Source organism: Loxodonta africana, chromosome 6, assembly GCF_030014295.1.
Source record: "Loxodonta africana isolate mLoxAfr1 chromosome 6, mLoxAfr1.hap2, whole genome shotgun sequence".
NCBI classification, from domain to species: domain Eukaryota; kingdom Metazoa; phylum Chordata; class Mammalia; order Proboscidea; family Elephantidae; genus Loxodonta; species Loxodonta africana.
This window is the reverse complement of record NC_087347.1, coordinates 26,880,493-26,895,183: the sequence shown is the minus strand read 5'-3', so window position 1 is coordinate 26,895,183 and position 14,691 is coordinate 26,880,493. Positions and strand designations below refer to the sequence as shown.

The window sequence follows — 14,691 nt, the reverse complement described above, 5'->3', positions numbered from 1 at the left end:
CATATTTGTAATTTTTGTACTTTTTTACTTAGGAATTTTTTTTTTTTTTTTAAGAAGGAGGGTGGGCATCCTTGCCTTGCTCCTGATCTTAGGAAGAAAACTTTCAGTCTTTCACCATTAAGTATGACGTTAGCTGTGGGTTAGATACAAACCCTTGTCTGTCATTGGTTAGTGTTGCTTTGGGGGATGGTCCATTCATTCCCTATACTTCCAACTGCCAGGTAAGTGAAGAACTGTGGGCAAGCAGCAAAAGAAGGCCCTCAGGCACAGAAGCACACATAGTGGCCCTGGAAGTGGCGCTGTGTGCACTGAAGTAAAAGTGAGAGGAGATAGGTGGGGTGCTGACAGTGTCTTCTACAAACATCTTTGACATTTTACTATTACAAAAAAACATTTGCAATTGTTGAGATGGTGTATGTTTTGTTATGTATTATTTTCACAATAAAATTAAAAACATATATATTGGATGTCCTTTTTGTAAATCTGGAATAAATATAAAATTTCCAAGTAGAAATTTCAAATAAAAATATTTTGAGACTCCATAAGATGACAGCAGCTGTCGAAATCCAAATCTTTCTATACATCCTCCAAAAATCATTCGGCTGAACAAAAGGAGAAAAAAGGAAAAAAAACAAAAACGCCCACCCATAACCCAAGCTTACAGCCTAACTGCCCCATATGATTTCCAAGGCTATAGTCTTTACAGGAGCAGACTGCCACATTTTTCTCCCGCAGAGAGTAATTAGGAGACAGAAAATACTACCAAGTCTGATGGTTAAGTGCTGCCATCCGGCCTCTGCTATTCTGCAACCCTGTTATCACCACTGACACTAGGGAGCAGCCTTCCTTACCATCAACCCTGACCAAAGCACAGCCACCACAGGGTTTCTCAACCAGTGAGAGCCTTAACAATTGTGACACTATAGCATGCCAGGGTTATCACCACCACACTTCCCATTAACAAATCAGTAAAAATGCTGGTACTGAGAACAAAATAAATAAATAAATAAATAGACCAATGACTAGCTAACTTAAGGAAAAGGCACAAATACAAGAAGCGGGGGGTAGGGGAGAGGAGGGAGAGGAAATAAGGAAGAAAGGAAAGAAGGCAGAATCCGAGAAAGAAATGACAAGGAGGAATTCTTAAACAGGAAAATTTGAGGGTGGGGGGGCCGGCTGGAAGATTAAAAAGACAATGGTTGAGTTGGGATGTGAAGAAAAGAGAAAAAGACAAATTGGGGTAGTGATGGAGGCACTCAGAAGTAGGTGGAACTAACTGCATGTCTGCAGGCCTGGGACTGTGAACCTGCTGGACATGACTGGGATCCACTGTGGGTCTGAATTACTGGATCTTACAGTGTGGACCATACATGGGAAAAGTGCCCAAATGAGACTGGAGAAGTTGGCAAGGGAACAATCATGAAAGTCCCATAGGTTAGATTCTATGGCTCAGGTGAACTGAGCCTTGGTGTTGGAGCTGACTCCCTCTTCCAAGATTTCAAGCTACCAGGGACAATATGACAATATTTACCAACATTTTATACACACACACACAAAAAAAATACATACATACCCTTTAATCCCATAATTCCTTTCTAGAAATTTGTCCCAAGGGAAAAAAATAAGCCTACAAGTGTCCAGTGATACATCTCAGTGTTGTTTAGAATTGTCAGCAAGTGGGAGAAAAATCTAAATGTCCATCAATACGGCACTGAATAAACAATGGTACATCTACACATGGGGTCACCACGCATCAGAACCAACTCCACAGCAACCAGGAACACCATACAATAAACACCGTGCAGTAATTACAAGGACAGATAGTTTTAAGGTAAAACATTTCTTACATACTAACATGAATACATTCTCTTGTACAAAAGGAAAACTTTACAAGTAGGGCTAAGGCCCCTTTGTCACCCCCATCCCAGAAAACCACTGTGAAAGTTTGATGTGCATTTTTTCAGACATTTTTCTACACATATATATGCATACATACATCCCATAAAAACGTAATGTCTTGTGACACGTGGGTTTTGCACAAATTGCATCACACTCTATAATCCTGCAACTGGATTTTTCCACTCGACAGTGTCTTTGTGATCTCTTCATGTTAGTCAATATTAACCTTCTCAACAACTCAATAACACAAACATTTCATAATGCATTTGGCTTTGCCTTTACTGATAAATCTTTAGGTTGATTCTAATTTTTTGCCACTGCTAAGTTTAAGTTGTATGTATTGATACGGAAATATCTCTATATCATATTAACTTGTTAAAAAGCCAATATAGTCATATTTATGTAAAAATTAAATTTTTTGTAAAAAAAACAGTTGCCGCTGAGTCAACTCTGACTCATGGCAACCCCATGTGTGTCAGAATGGAACTATGCACCATAGGGTTTTCAATGGCTGATTTTTCAGAAGCAGATTGCCAGGCCTTTCTTCCAAGGCACCTCTGGGTGAACCTGAACTTGCAACCTTTTGGTTAGCAGCCAAGTGCATTAACTGTTTGCACTACCCAGGGACTCCCAAGTTTTTATACAGATCTCAAAAATTTTGGAAGAACGCTAGTTTACACAATTATCTTGATGGGAGGGTGAAAGTTGGTTTATAAGCAGACTCTGATTCTTCCTATTTGAATTTTTCAGTGATAATCTTTTCCCCTGATAATATATTTACAGGGCCTGCTCAGAAGTAGATGATGAAGGACAATGAAGCACAGACTGTGTTGTTCTCTTTGCAGTTCCTGGGAGGGGCAGGGGAGGCTAGAAACAGCCTTGGCCGTCTAGGCCAGCTCTGGAGCGGGCCTAACACTGCACGTGGAGACCCCAGAGGGCCGAGCTGGGCTCCTGGACTATTTTGATCCAGGGGATGGAAGGCGGAAGGGCATTAAAGCCATCTTCCAGCGGAAGGGAGGGCTGGGGGAGGGAGATGAAATATCTTCCAGTTGTGGATCCAGCCCACCCTTCACCCACTTCAGGCATGGGCTCAAGAAAGAGAAAAAAGATCTGAAATCAGTCCTCCCCATCAGCTCCCAGGAGCTTCGCCCCTCTGTTCTGGCTCCAGAGATTCAAGCATGGCTCAATCCAACACCTCGAGTCTCCAAATAAGCTCAGCAGCATGACTTTGAGAGAAAAATCTACTTTAATAATCCAGCTTCAGCTCAGCTGAGAACTTCCCCTCTCAAGGGCAAAGCGGTGGGAAGTTGGAAGTCTTTCCAAGAGGCTTCAATCCACTATGAGGTTGCGGCTCAGAGAAGGCAACAGCTCAAAGAAGCCCTAAAACAGGAGGCAGAGCGGGATTTGGAATGAGTAGGGGACCAGATGCAGGTGCCCGTTGCTCACCTCCCGCCAACATAAACCCGACAAGAAGAATACTTGTTTCACCTATTGCTTGACAACTGCCCCAACCTTCCCATCCCTAGTCCCCTCTCCTTCCCCTCATTTCCCTTTGGGGGCTGGTTAAAGCCCCTGAGGCTTTAAAAGAAGTGGGGGGCCCTTGCTTTCCTACATGGCATTACCACGTCAACCATCACCTAAGTCAGCCACTTAGTTGTGGTGAAGTTGCCCCAGAAACAAATTCAGGTGCTAGAAGGGGAGGTGCCCAGCTGCCATGGTGATGGGGTGGGGTGGGAGTTACCTTGAAGAGCGTGAGGGTCTGGAGTACTCCCGTGGTGCAGGCTGTCTCCCGGATGGAGTGCATGGCCAGTTGGGGGCTGCCCAAATCCAGTACCCGCAGCCCCAGCCGAGAAGCCAGGATAGGTCCAATGGTGGTACCACAAGGGGAGTCATTGCGGACCATCAGATCCTGGGAAGTGAGGAGAGGGTGATGAGCAGCGAACGGTGTGTGCTCATTAAGGCCAAGAGGAAAGTGATCTTACAACTGCCAGACTGAAAGAAAGGGGCCTGGGAGATAGCTCTACCCCCAAGAAAGGGGCCCTCCATAATAAAATCTACTAAAAAACATTCTGCATCCCACTTTGGAGACTGGAGTCTGGGGTCTTAAACATTAGCAAGCAGCCATCTAAGATGCATCAATTGGTCTCAACCCACCTGGAGCAAAGGAAAATGAAGAACACCAAAGACACAACGTAATTATGAGCCCAAGAGACAGAAAGGGCCACATAAATCAGAGACTACATCAGCCTGAAACCAGAAGAACTAGATGGTGCCCAGCTATAACTGATGACTGCCCTGACAGGGAACACAACAGAGAACCCCTGAGGGAGCAGGACAGCAGGGGGATGCAGAGCTCAAATTCTCATAAAAAGACCACACTTAATGGTCTGAGACTAGAAGTACCCAGGAGGCCATGGTCCCCAGACCTTCTGTTAGCCCAAGACAGGAAATATTCCCAAAGCCAACTCTTCAGACAGGGATTGGACGGGACTATAGGACAGAAAATGATATTGGTGAGGTGTGAGCTTCTTAGATCAAGTGGACACATGAGACTATGTGGGCAGCTCCTGTCTGGAGGGAAGATGAGAAGGCAGAGGCGGAGAGAAGCTGGCTGAATGCACACGGAAATAGAGGGTGGAGAGAAGGAGCATGCTGTCTCATTAGGGGGAGAGCAACTAGGAGTATATAGCAACGTGTATATAAATTTTTGTATGAGAGACTGAGTTGATTTGTGAACTTTCACCTAAACACAATAAAAATTAAAAAAAGGGGCCCGCGTGGCACAATGGTTAAGCACTCAGCTGGTAACTAAAAAGTTGGCAGTTCAAACCCACCCAGTGGCTCCGTGGAAGAAAAGACCTGGTGATCTGCTCCCATAAGGACTACCAGGCAGTTCTACTCTGTCCTAGTTGCTGTGAGCTGCAATCGACTCAATGGTATACAACAACAGCTCCTCAGGAGAGTGGAAGTGATTGGATAAAATCACAAAGCCAACACTAAATGACAGACCTCAGAGCACGATATATTCTGAATAAGTCCAATTCTCTCCAACCACACTGCCACTACCCTAGTTCCAGGTACTGTCATTCTTGCCTCCCATAAAAAACCCATTCTCCATAGAGTAGCCGAGGGAATTAAAAAAAATATTCACCCCATGGGTCACCCTCTCCCAAAGAAAAAGCACTCGGTAGTTTTAGTGTTTTTAAAAATATTGATATTTTGAAACTATTTTCTTTGTATTATAATAAAAAGTAAACAAAGTCATAATAGTGATGTTAGGTATCAATAGTTTTTGTATAAGAGAAAGGAGAATTATAGAATCAAAAAAATCAAGCAACAACTACTCTTATTCTTTGAGTAAGATCCTCCCATAGCTGCCTCCTTCCCAACAGTTAGGTCTCGGCTCTACATGGGCAGGCCAGCGGCTACGCAGCAGAGAGTCCTGGGCTGCTGGCAGTCAGGATGCCAGGACCCTAGTTCTGACTCCACCACGGCTTGCTTGCTGTATCGTGAGTCACTCGACCACCCAGGGCCCCTGACGCACGCACGCACGCACGCACGCACGCACGCACACACGCACGCACGCATGCACACACACACACACACATCGAAGAGAAGGAATTAGATGGGTGATTTCCCAGGCAAGAGGGAAATGAGTAGCTGGAGGTCCAGGCTCCCCAGCCATGAACTTCCCTTACAGAAGCCACAGGGTATATAAAAGGGACACAGGGCAACTGGGGGGTACAGGGTAGAAAAAGAGCAGGACTAATCTACTGTGGGCCAACAGCATACACTTTCAATCCTCACAGAAATCCTGCAAAGGAGGTATCATTATCGTCCCCATTTTATAGATGTGGAAACTGAGACTCAGAGACATTAGAAGACTTGCCCAAGGTCACACAGCTAGGGCCTCAAAAGAACCAGCGCTGAACCCAGCTCTGCCCGTATCCAAAAACCTCCATTCTCCTCACTTTACTGGGGTCTCCCGCTCCCACCACTAAGGTCCTCTCCCAGGCTTCCCCCTCATTGGGGGCCCATTAGATTGTGCCCCCACCCTGCTCCCTCTGTCACACCTTCCTGGGCTGGGTCCACCCTCACCTGCAAGGGCACCCCAACATTGTTGGCCACCTCTCGGATCAGGGCCTCAGAAATCGCATTCGAGGCGTAGCGCTGCTTGCTGTTCACCTTGATCACAGGGCCCTGAAGGGAGGAAAACCAGAATAAAAGATGAGGCAGAGTTGGGTGGCAAACCCAGAGGAAACGAGATGGGGCTCAGAACCAGCCAGGCCTCCAAGTCCCTGAGAAGAAGAGGAGCATCTCACCTTGTGGAATAAGGGCCGATGGTTCTCCTCATGCTTGTCTCTGCAGGACAGTTAAGAGCAGGGATGGCAAACAGGAGCCAGGCCTGCCAACGCCCACCACCCCTCCCATGACAGACATCCCTAATGGATCACAGGATTTTTTCTTGCCCAGTCCAACTGGACCACAGGGTCATTCTAAACACTGCGTTCCAGGCAGCATCTAGCAACAGATGAACATCAGTCTATGAAATGAAGCCTACTCAATATACCATGGCTAGTGATTACATAACTTTGACAAGTTGGGCCTTGGAGCAGCCAACAGGAGGTCCCCACTGAACCTCCTGGCAGACTGAGAAAGAAGAAGAAGAGAAGAGGCTAGGGCCCAGGCCAGGGCAGAGCCTGAAGGTGGTTATGCTGGGTCCCTGGCTGTGTGAGGATTGCGTGTCTGGCATGGTGTCTGACTCACAGGTAGTTGGGGTGTACCGCGTGGGCCATGTCAGCACTGATCATGTAGGACTTGGGTATGGCTTCCTCGAAGGTAGTCAGGCGCTGGGGCGAGGCTGAGATCCGCCGCAGCACCAGCTCCGTCAGCAGTGACTGTGCTCCCTGGGCGCTCTCAGACCCCACCTGGTAACAGCAAACAGCTGACTCTTGGGGTCTGGGGTGAGGTGCCTGAGCTGTAGCTGAGAGGCCAGGATCCTACTGAGTCACTGGATGGGGGGTGAGCCGAGTTATGATCAACCTCCCCAACTCCAGGAGCCTGGACCTGTGTCATCACAGAAACTTTGATGGGAGGCTGCGGCCTAAGTAATTCAGAGTCACTTCTGGGGCAAAATTGCATTTACTGGTTAGTTTCCTACACCCAACCTCCTTCCTTCTCCACTAACCCTCACCCCTGGGGCTTGGCACAGGTTCCACACTGCACTGGTCACTTTTCTTTTAGGCATATGACAGAGACTGCTAACTGTTAGAACTTAGTTGTAGCTAAGCACATAACCACCCAGCTGGAGACCACACACTCCGCCTCCCTTGCAGCTAAACATGGCCAATGGGTTGTATGCAGTGATGGATGGGATTTGTGGACCATGTCCTTGAAAGGCACGGCTGTACTCTCCTCCTTTGCCCTTTTCCCTCTTCCTAACTCAGTGCAGACATGATGGCAAGAGCTCGAACAGCCACCCTGGATCCCAAGATAAAAGCCACGTGTTACGGATAGCAGAGACCTATCCTGAACTGCTAATTCTGGCCTGTGTAATTACACAAGAGGAAACTATCTGTTCAAGCCAATGTATTTTGGAATCTCTATTATAGTGTCTAAGACTGGACCCTAACACAAGCGTGAAGAAGGAGAACCTGCTGTGTGCTGAGTCCCGGGGCCACAAGGATGAACCAGGCACTGGCCCTGTCCTTGAGGAGCTCAAAATGTGACAAAAGGAGAAAGATAAGAAACATGGTCACACTAAAAACAGATATACACTGAGCCAGAGGGAATCCCCAGTGCTGGGAGAGCCCAGGCAGTGTCTCCCCCACCTGCAGGGCTCCCAGGGTAGCCCTGGACCATGGAGGGTGCCTGGCACAAGCTGGCTGGAGCCGAGGGGTCCCCTCCCGGAGCCCTCCACATACCTCTTCATTGTCATAGAGTGCAATCATGCGCACATGGGGCTCCGTGGCCAGGGAGGCAGGGGCTGCGCAGGAATCGATCAAGGCCTGGCTCAGGGAGGGAAACGAGAGTGTCACCATCACCCCTGCTTCCCTGGTAACTCAGCACACCGACACCTCGGAGGCTCAGACAACCCTACCGGCCTTCTAGCACCATGGCCAGGATGAAGTGGGCTTGGGCCTTCAGCAGCTCGTCTCTTAGGGCACTGCCCGGTGAGCAGCATGCTGGAGAGCCTTTTCAATTGGGACGGGAGACACCATCCTTCGGGTGTTCTTCTCCCACACCTTTCCATGCAAAAGGCAAGAGGAGGATGTGAAGATGGAGGGAAAGAGCTGAGAATCCAAAAGCCAAAAGGACTGTGGAGACCATGTAACAAACTGGCCTCACTTAAAGCACTGAGGTCTGAAGGGGTGACCATGACTCCATCAAGGCCACATGACTGGCTAGCTGGGTACAGAAGCAGGTGCAGATCCCAGGTCTGGCTCTGGTTCTTCCATTTACACCCCAAAGTCCGTCTCCAACAATAGAACAGGCAGGGAAGGAGAGGTAGAAAAGGGCAGAGGGAGGGGCAAGGCAAAGGGAGAGAAGAAACTGACTTGGGGTGAAAACAGGGTAGAGAATCAAGGTGACAAGGAAGAAAGGAGACTACCCCACTGAGGTCTGAAGGAATAGAGAAGGCTGGGTGGCCTTAAGACTAGAGAGGGAAGCAGAAGGAGCTGAGTGATACTGCCCTCTGGGACGATAAGGTGGTACTGCAGGCCTTTGCCTGGAAGCACAGATGGTTAAAGGAAAAGCAGCAAGGGCAGGGTTAGGGCCAGACACAGCCGTGCCCTAAACTTCTCAGCCTTCCCTGACCTGGGCCCCTAACCCCAAGCCAGTACAGGGCAGGGGCCAAGGGTAGTGATGCTGAGGCTGCAGTATTTAAGCCCCTTCCCACGATCCACCCAGCACCAGCAGACAGGGTGGCCAGCAGCCCTTTAGTCACTCCCACGACTCTGCCTCTCCCTGCTGCCTGGGGTGCCCACACCTCACCTGCAGAGCACAGAAGCAGCTGTGCAGATTGTCCAACCGAGGCGCGAAGATGAACTCCTCATAGGCGCCCCCCAGGACCTACAGAGACAGGGCAGTCAACCCCCACTCCCCTGCCTCTTCCTGTTCCGAGGGCCTGAACCTGAGCAAGCCCTCTTGCTTTCTTGGGCAACCTCTTCATGACCCCTGGATTAGGGCACTATTGTCCCTGCAGGGCAGGGCTGAGCTGAGAGTGGAGAATGGCCTGGGCTGGAGGTGAGGGATGGTGGGAGGGTGGAGGCCTAGAGCTCTTGACCAGTGCCTGTGGGGCAGGAAAACAGAGGGGCTGAATGGTCACAAAGTAAAGCCAGGGAAATAAATGGAGGACGATAACCAAGAAACAGAAACGTAGTACATATTCAAACAGAACAAACCCAAAATCAAGCCAAACCCGTTGCCATCAAGTCAGTTCTGACTCACAGCGACTCCGTGAGTTACAGAGTAGAACCGCTTCCTAGGGTTTCCTGGCTGTAATCGTTATGGAAGCATAACACCAGGCCTTTCTTCCACAGCACCACTGGGTGGGTTCGAACTGCTAATCTTTAGGTTGGTAGTTGAGCACAAACCATTTGCGCCACATCAAAAGCCTTGGCAATTTCCGACTACTGGAAACTGGGAGAGACACAAGGACAGGCTCCAGAAAAAGGGGGCCACACCCAGGCCTTTTGCCCTCAGAGGTTCGGAGCCAGTGTGGGTCAAAGCGTGGACAGGGACTCCCTGCAGCTGAAATGCCTGGGGAATCTGGAAAAAGGCCAATCTCCAGGCTCTGCCCCCTGAGAGTCAAGGCAGCTGGTCTGGGGTGGGGAACCTTCCTATTTGAGAACCACTGCCCTGGTGGTTAAGTGCTATGGCTGCTAACCAAAAAAGTCGGCACTTTGAATCCACCAGGCGCTCCTTGGAAACTCTATGAGGCAGTTCTACTCTGTCCTATAGGGTCGCTATGAGTCGGAATTGACTCCGTGGCAATGGGCTTGGAGGGGCTTGGGGCCCTGGAGGAGGTGGGTGGTCATAACTGGGAGAACATGGCTGAGAGTATTTAGGTAACTGGCAGGCTAAATGAGTGCTCCAGGGGCCATGCTGGGCTGGGCTGGGGTCCCGGGGGCCCCACCCACACCCACCCACAGTCCCTGCACCGTTCCTCACCGCAGGCTGGGTGTCTGCAAGGCAGAGCTCCATCTCCACGATGTCCTCAGGGCTCAGCCCCACATGGGTGCAGAGCAGGGACATGAGGACTGAGTGGTGCCGGTCATCCTGTAGGACAGAAGGGTGCTGGGAGGAGGGTCCACTGCTCCCCTCCTCTCCCCTTCTGAAGGGACTCCTCTGCCCACCACCTCCCCATCACAAGGGCTGCTCCTACCGCAGCATTTAGAGGGCCTGGCTCAGGAGTCCCCTTCTCCAGCTCCTCCTGGATGGCTGTGGCAAGAATGGGGACTCTGTGGAGAGACATGTGAGAGGGGCGCATAGGGAGGGCTGGTGGGCATAGCCGAGTGGGGCACCCCTGCACTCAGATGTCTCCTGATGGGGAACCGCCCTTGCCCTTCGACTCCCAGCTCGCTCCCAAAATGGCAGAACATCCTTGGGCATCAATGGGACCCAAGAGTAGGAGAACTTGACCACAGCCACCATTAGGTAGTGGCCTCCCAGGTCCCACCCAGAGCCCAGCCACCGCATGGTGCCATGCCCTGCCCCTCCAGCCACCACAGCCAGCCCGTCTCACAGGTGCATCTCCGTGTTGGGCCCAAAGTTTTCATTGACGTTTCTCTGCAGATGGATAGCCAGGTGTGGGATGCGGAGAATGGGCCGGTCCACATGCACCAGCCGCTGCTCCAGCCGGCCTGAGGTGGGGCACTGTGGCCAGCCAGGCAGGTCAGCACAGGGCATGTGCCACCCTGGTTGGTGAGAGCCCCCACTTCACTGAGACTAAATAACGCAGTTCTCTGGTCCCCTCTCCCCGGGAGGGTCTACCCTCTTTCCCAGGAGACTTCTAGTGGGTACCCTGAAGGAGGGTGACCGTCAATCTTTAGGTCCCCTGTTTCCCACCTTAACGATGACGCGTCCAGCCAAGGTCAGGTCACGGTCGAACCAAGTGCTCCAGATCCCACCACCATAGGTCTCCACTCCCACCTGGTGGAAGCCCACTTGGCTACGGCGAGACCGGCGTTTCACCTGAGCATGGAGATGGGGAAGGGAAACTCAGAGAAGGCGGAATGATGAGATGTGCTTATGTCACCCACTGGGCTGAGCTCCCCTGACGCAGAGGGCAAGACACTGGACCCTGTCTTCCAGAAGTTCAGTTTCCTGTTGGAGATGAACTTAGATGATGAACAAGTTAAGGAACAGAGCAAAATATTAGTGCCAGATGAAAGGCACAAAGTATGGAGGAGAGGCAACAAGTTTACCTTCCCCCTGCTCTAGGGAACCAAAAAAAAAAAAAAAAAAAAAGTAGTTGCCATTGAGTGGATTCTCATGGCGACCCCTTGGCTGTCAAGCTAGAACTGTACTCCATAGGGTTTCCAAAGGCTGTGAACTTTCTAAAGTAAAGCACCAGGCCTTTCTTCCGAGGCACCAGTGCAGGAGTTCAAATTGCCAATCTTTTGGTTAGCAGCCCAGTGCACAACCACCCGTACCACCCTGGGACTCCGGGAAATACAGCCCCCTAATTTGTGCCTCCTGGCTCTGTTCTGTCATATAGTCCTCCTGACATCCCTATCCCAGCACCCTCAGCCCAGTTCCTTACCCGGAGGCAGGGGCTGTCCGTGTGGGCACCAATGAGACTGAAGCCATTGCCAGGAACATACTGGCCCCCCACAGCAAAGGCGATGATGGTGGAAGAGTTCCTGGTCAGAAAGTACTGGGGGAGGGGAGCAGGATTAGCCTAGTGGCACACAGGACTTTGAGCCTCTGCCTGACTGCCCTGCCTCTCTGCCCCGACCCCACGTACCTTGCTCTCGGGTTTGATATCCCAGCTGTCGGTCTCCTTGAGTTCCTGGAAGCCAGCCTGGAGGAGGCGGCTGCGGCACTCAGCCACAGCTGTAGGGAAAGAACGCTCTCACAGCTATGGAAGCAGGTGGGGGCCACGACCGGGCCCTCTCTCCTTCCCTGCCCTGGTCACTTACCATGGAAAGGTGAGGGGCTCCGGTTCACGAACTTGAGGAGTTCCCGGGCCGCGGCCTGCACCGCCTCTTTGCGGGCTCTGCCGGTCATGGCCACCTAGAGGAGCGGGGCATAGACTCCTAAGAGATCTGGGACCTCTGACCTTTTATCCAGACTTCTAGGACCCCTATCACCACCCTGAGACGAAACCGGTCCAAGGCTGAGAACTCTGCTTCTGCTTCTTCTCCACCGAAAGCCCCAGATCCCAGGCCGAACTACTCCAGCCAATCTCACAGCCCCACCGCGCTCCCGGCCGAGCTCCTCCAGGATGGCTCGCCCCCAGTCTGAGGTTTGGCCCGGCTCCCTAAGTTCCACTTCCCCTCCCCGCCAGCTAGGAAATCCTGGTCTCGGTCCCGAACTCCAGCTCCTCAGCGGGCCCCTAACTCTGAGCCGTGCGCCTCCCATCCTGGAGCCCCCAGCTCCGCTCCCCAAGGCACCCACCGCCCCGCAACCTACCGGTCTCTCGCAGCGGACCCCTTGTCACCCCCGGAAGGTCGGGTCACTCGGGGCGGGGCTTTCGGTTTCGGCAGGACGCACCCCCCACCTCCGCGCAGGGCTGATCGTGGGCTGGGGCGGGCGCAGGGTTGGTTCTGGGACGGAGACTCAAGCTGAGCCAGACGGCGCCACCTACCTGCATGGCCCAGCGCTTGGGGCCGCGTCTGCCGGCCGGCTTCAGCGCTGGCTCCGCGTCCGCCCCGCCCCTCGCACCGTCGCCGTGAGCGGGCGCCCTCTGTCGCCCAGGAGGTGCTAGGACAGCCGCGAGCCGCCCGCCTGGCCCTGGGCGAGAGGCGTACTGTACAAAGTGCTCTCAGCCTCTCTCCACCGCCACCCTTGAGATAATAACCGCAACGCGGCTAAGGTTCTTGGAGCGCTCACGGTGAGCTTTAACTTCGTGATAAAGCTTATTATCTCGTTTAATCTTCAGAACTGCTCTATCAACTTTGTACTTTCACCGTCTCATTTTATATATGAAGAAACTGAAATATAGGGAAAAGTAACCTACCTGTGGTAGTCAGTGGCAGCGGTATCGTTTGGACCCAACTGATTTGATTTCAGAGACCCGCGACAACCGCTATAGGCTTCTCTCAGATATTTTCTGGGTCTTTTTCTATACACCCTGCTAAGTATTTATGTTAAGAGTCCCTGAGTGGCACAAACGGTTAGGCGCTAGGCTACTAGCCTTAAAGGTTGGTATTTCGAGTCTACCCAGAGGCTCCTGGGGAGACGGGACTGGTGATCTGCTTCTGAAAGGTCACGGGCTTAAAAACCCTATGGAGCTGTTCTACCATGCACACATAGGGTCACCACGAGTTGGTATCACCTGGACAGCAACTAACAACAACAAAATATTATGTACACAGGAGGTCCCTGCGGGACAGAGAAGTTAATGACAAAGAAAAACAGTTCCATGTGCTCTTTGAGGCAATTCCAATATTCCTGTGTCAATAGCGGTAAACAGCAATTTTTTAAACCCGGTGCACCTGCCTAGCCATAGATTCTGATCAGGACTATTAGTGGCCCCAGCCACATGCAGTGTAATCAACATTCCAAGGATGAAAATCTATGGAGCCATCAGCTTTATGTTCCTGGGGTGGGAGTGGTGGGGAGTGGGGAGTTTTTGGAAAGGCCCTGTGGCCCTAGCTTCAAGTAGTAGACACTGCAGGAGAGTTTTCAAGAATACACACACTAGGGGATGGGTTAAATACTTGGAATTCCCTAACCATTTAATGAAATGTTATTTTGTATAAAGTTCAGTGCTGAGTGGGGCCTGGAGAGAATATTTTTGTCCCCTGAGAGCCAGAGACTGGCTCCTAGGGAGGAGCACATTCAAGGAGGACAGTGATAGGGACTAAAACAGGAAGGAATACAATGTATTAGGGACCCTGTTGCTGTCAAGTCGATTCCAACCCACAGCGACCCTATAGGATCAAGTAGAACTGCCCCATAGGGTTTCCAAGGAGCAGCTGGTGGATTTGAACTCCTACCTTTTGTTTAGCAGCCAAGCTCTTAATCACTACACCGCTAGGGCCTTGTTTAAGGGAAGGAGGGCTTAACTTAAAGACAACATTTTAATGTTCCCTTTAACTACAAAAGAGTACATGTTCATGTGAGAAACGCAAACATCATCAGAATGCATAACTTAGAAAGGGAAAGTAAATGCTTCATAAATTGAACATCCATTCTTATAAATCACAAAAACAGCAGGAACATTATATAGATTTCTACCATATAGACACAAGAGATATAAATAACCTCAAGAGCATAGATTCTAAAATACAGTAAATAATTAGGAAGTGATCATTTTTGAGTATTTCTTTTTTTTTAATTTATGTATTTTGTGCTTTAGATGAAAATTTACAGAGCAAATTAGTTTCTCATTAAACAATTAATGCACATATTGTTTAGTGACATTGGCTGCCAAACCAACAACATGTGAACACTCTCCCCTTCTCGACCATGGGTTCCCTATTACCACCTTTCTTATTCCCTCCTGCCTTCTCGTCCTTGCCTCTGAGCTGGTGTGCACATTTAATCTCGTTTTGTTTCATGGGCCTGTCTAATCTTTGGCTGAAGGGTGGACTTCAGGGGTGACTTCAGTATTGAGTTAAC

General features: G+C 50.5%; 1 protein-coding gene across 1 annotated transcript; it reads right to left on the bottom strand.

Moving 5' to 3' along the window:
* Nucleotides 1–1,562: 1,562 nt before the first annotated feature.
* DNPEP (aspartyl aminopeptidase) lies at nucleotides 1,563–12,668 on the bottom strand. Its single transcript, XM_003406049.4, has 15 exons — nucleotides 12,538–12,668; nucleotides 12,045–12,138; nucleotides 11,870–11,958; nucleotides 11,666–11,779; nucleotides 10,969–11,094; nucleotides 10,646–10,776; nucleotides 10,286–10,361; nucleotides 10,072–10,179; nucleotides 8,893–8,970; nucleotides 7,824–7,907; nucleotides 6,667–6,827; nucleotides 6,222–6,261; nucleotides 5,998–6,099; nucleotides 3,641–3,808; nucleotides 1,563–3,279 (listed from the first exon to the last, which is right to left on the bottom strand). Exons 2-15 carry the CDS (start codon nucleotides 12,130–12,132, stop codon nucleotides 3,229–3,231), a joined length of 1,416 nt encoding a protein of 471 aa, XP_003406097.1. The 5' UTR covers nucleotides 12,133–12,138; nucleotides 12,538–12,668; the 3' UTR covers nucleotides 1,563–3,228.
* Between the last annotated feature and the right edge of the window lie 2,023 nt (nucleotides 12,669–14,691).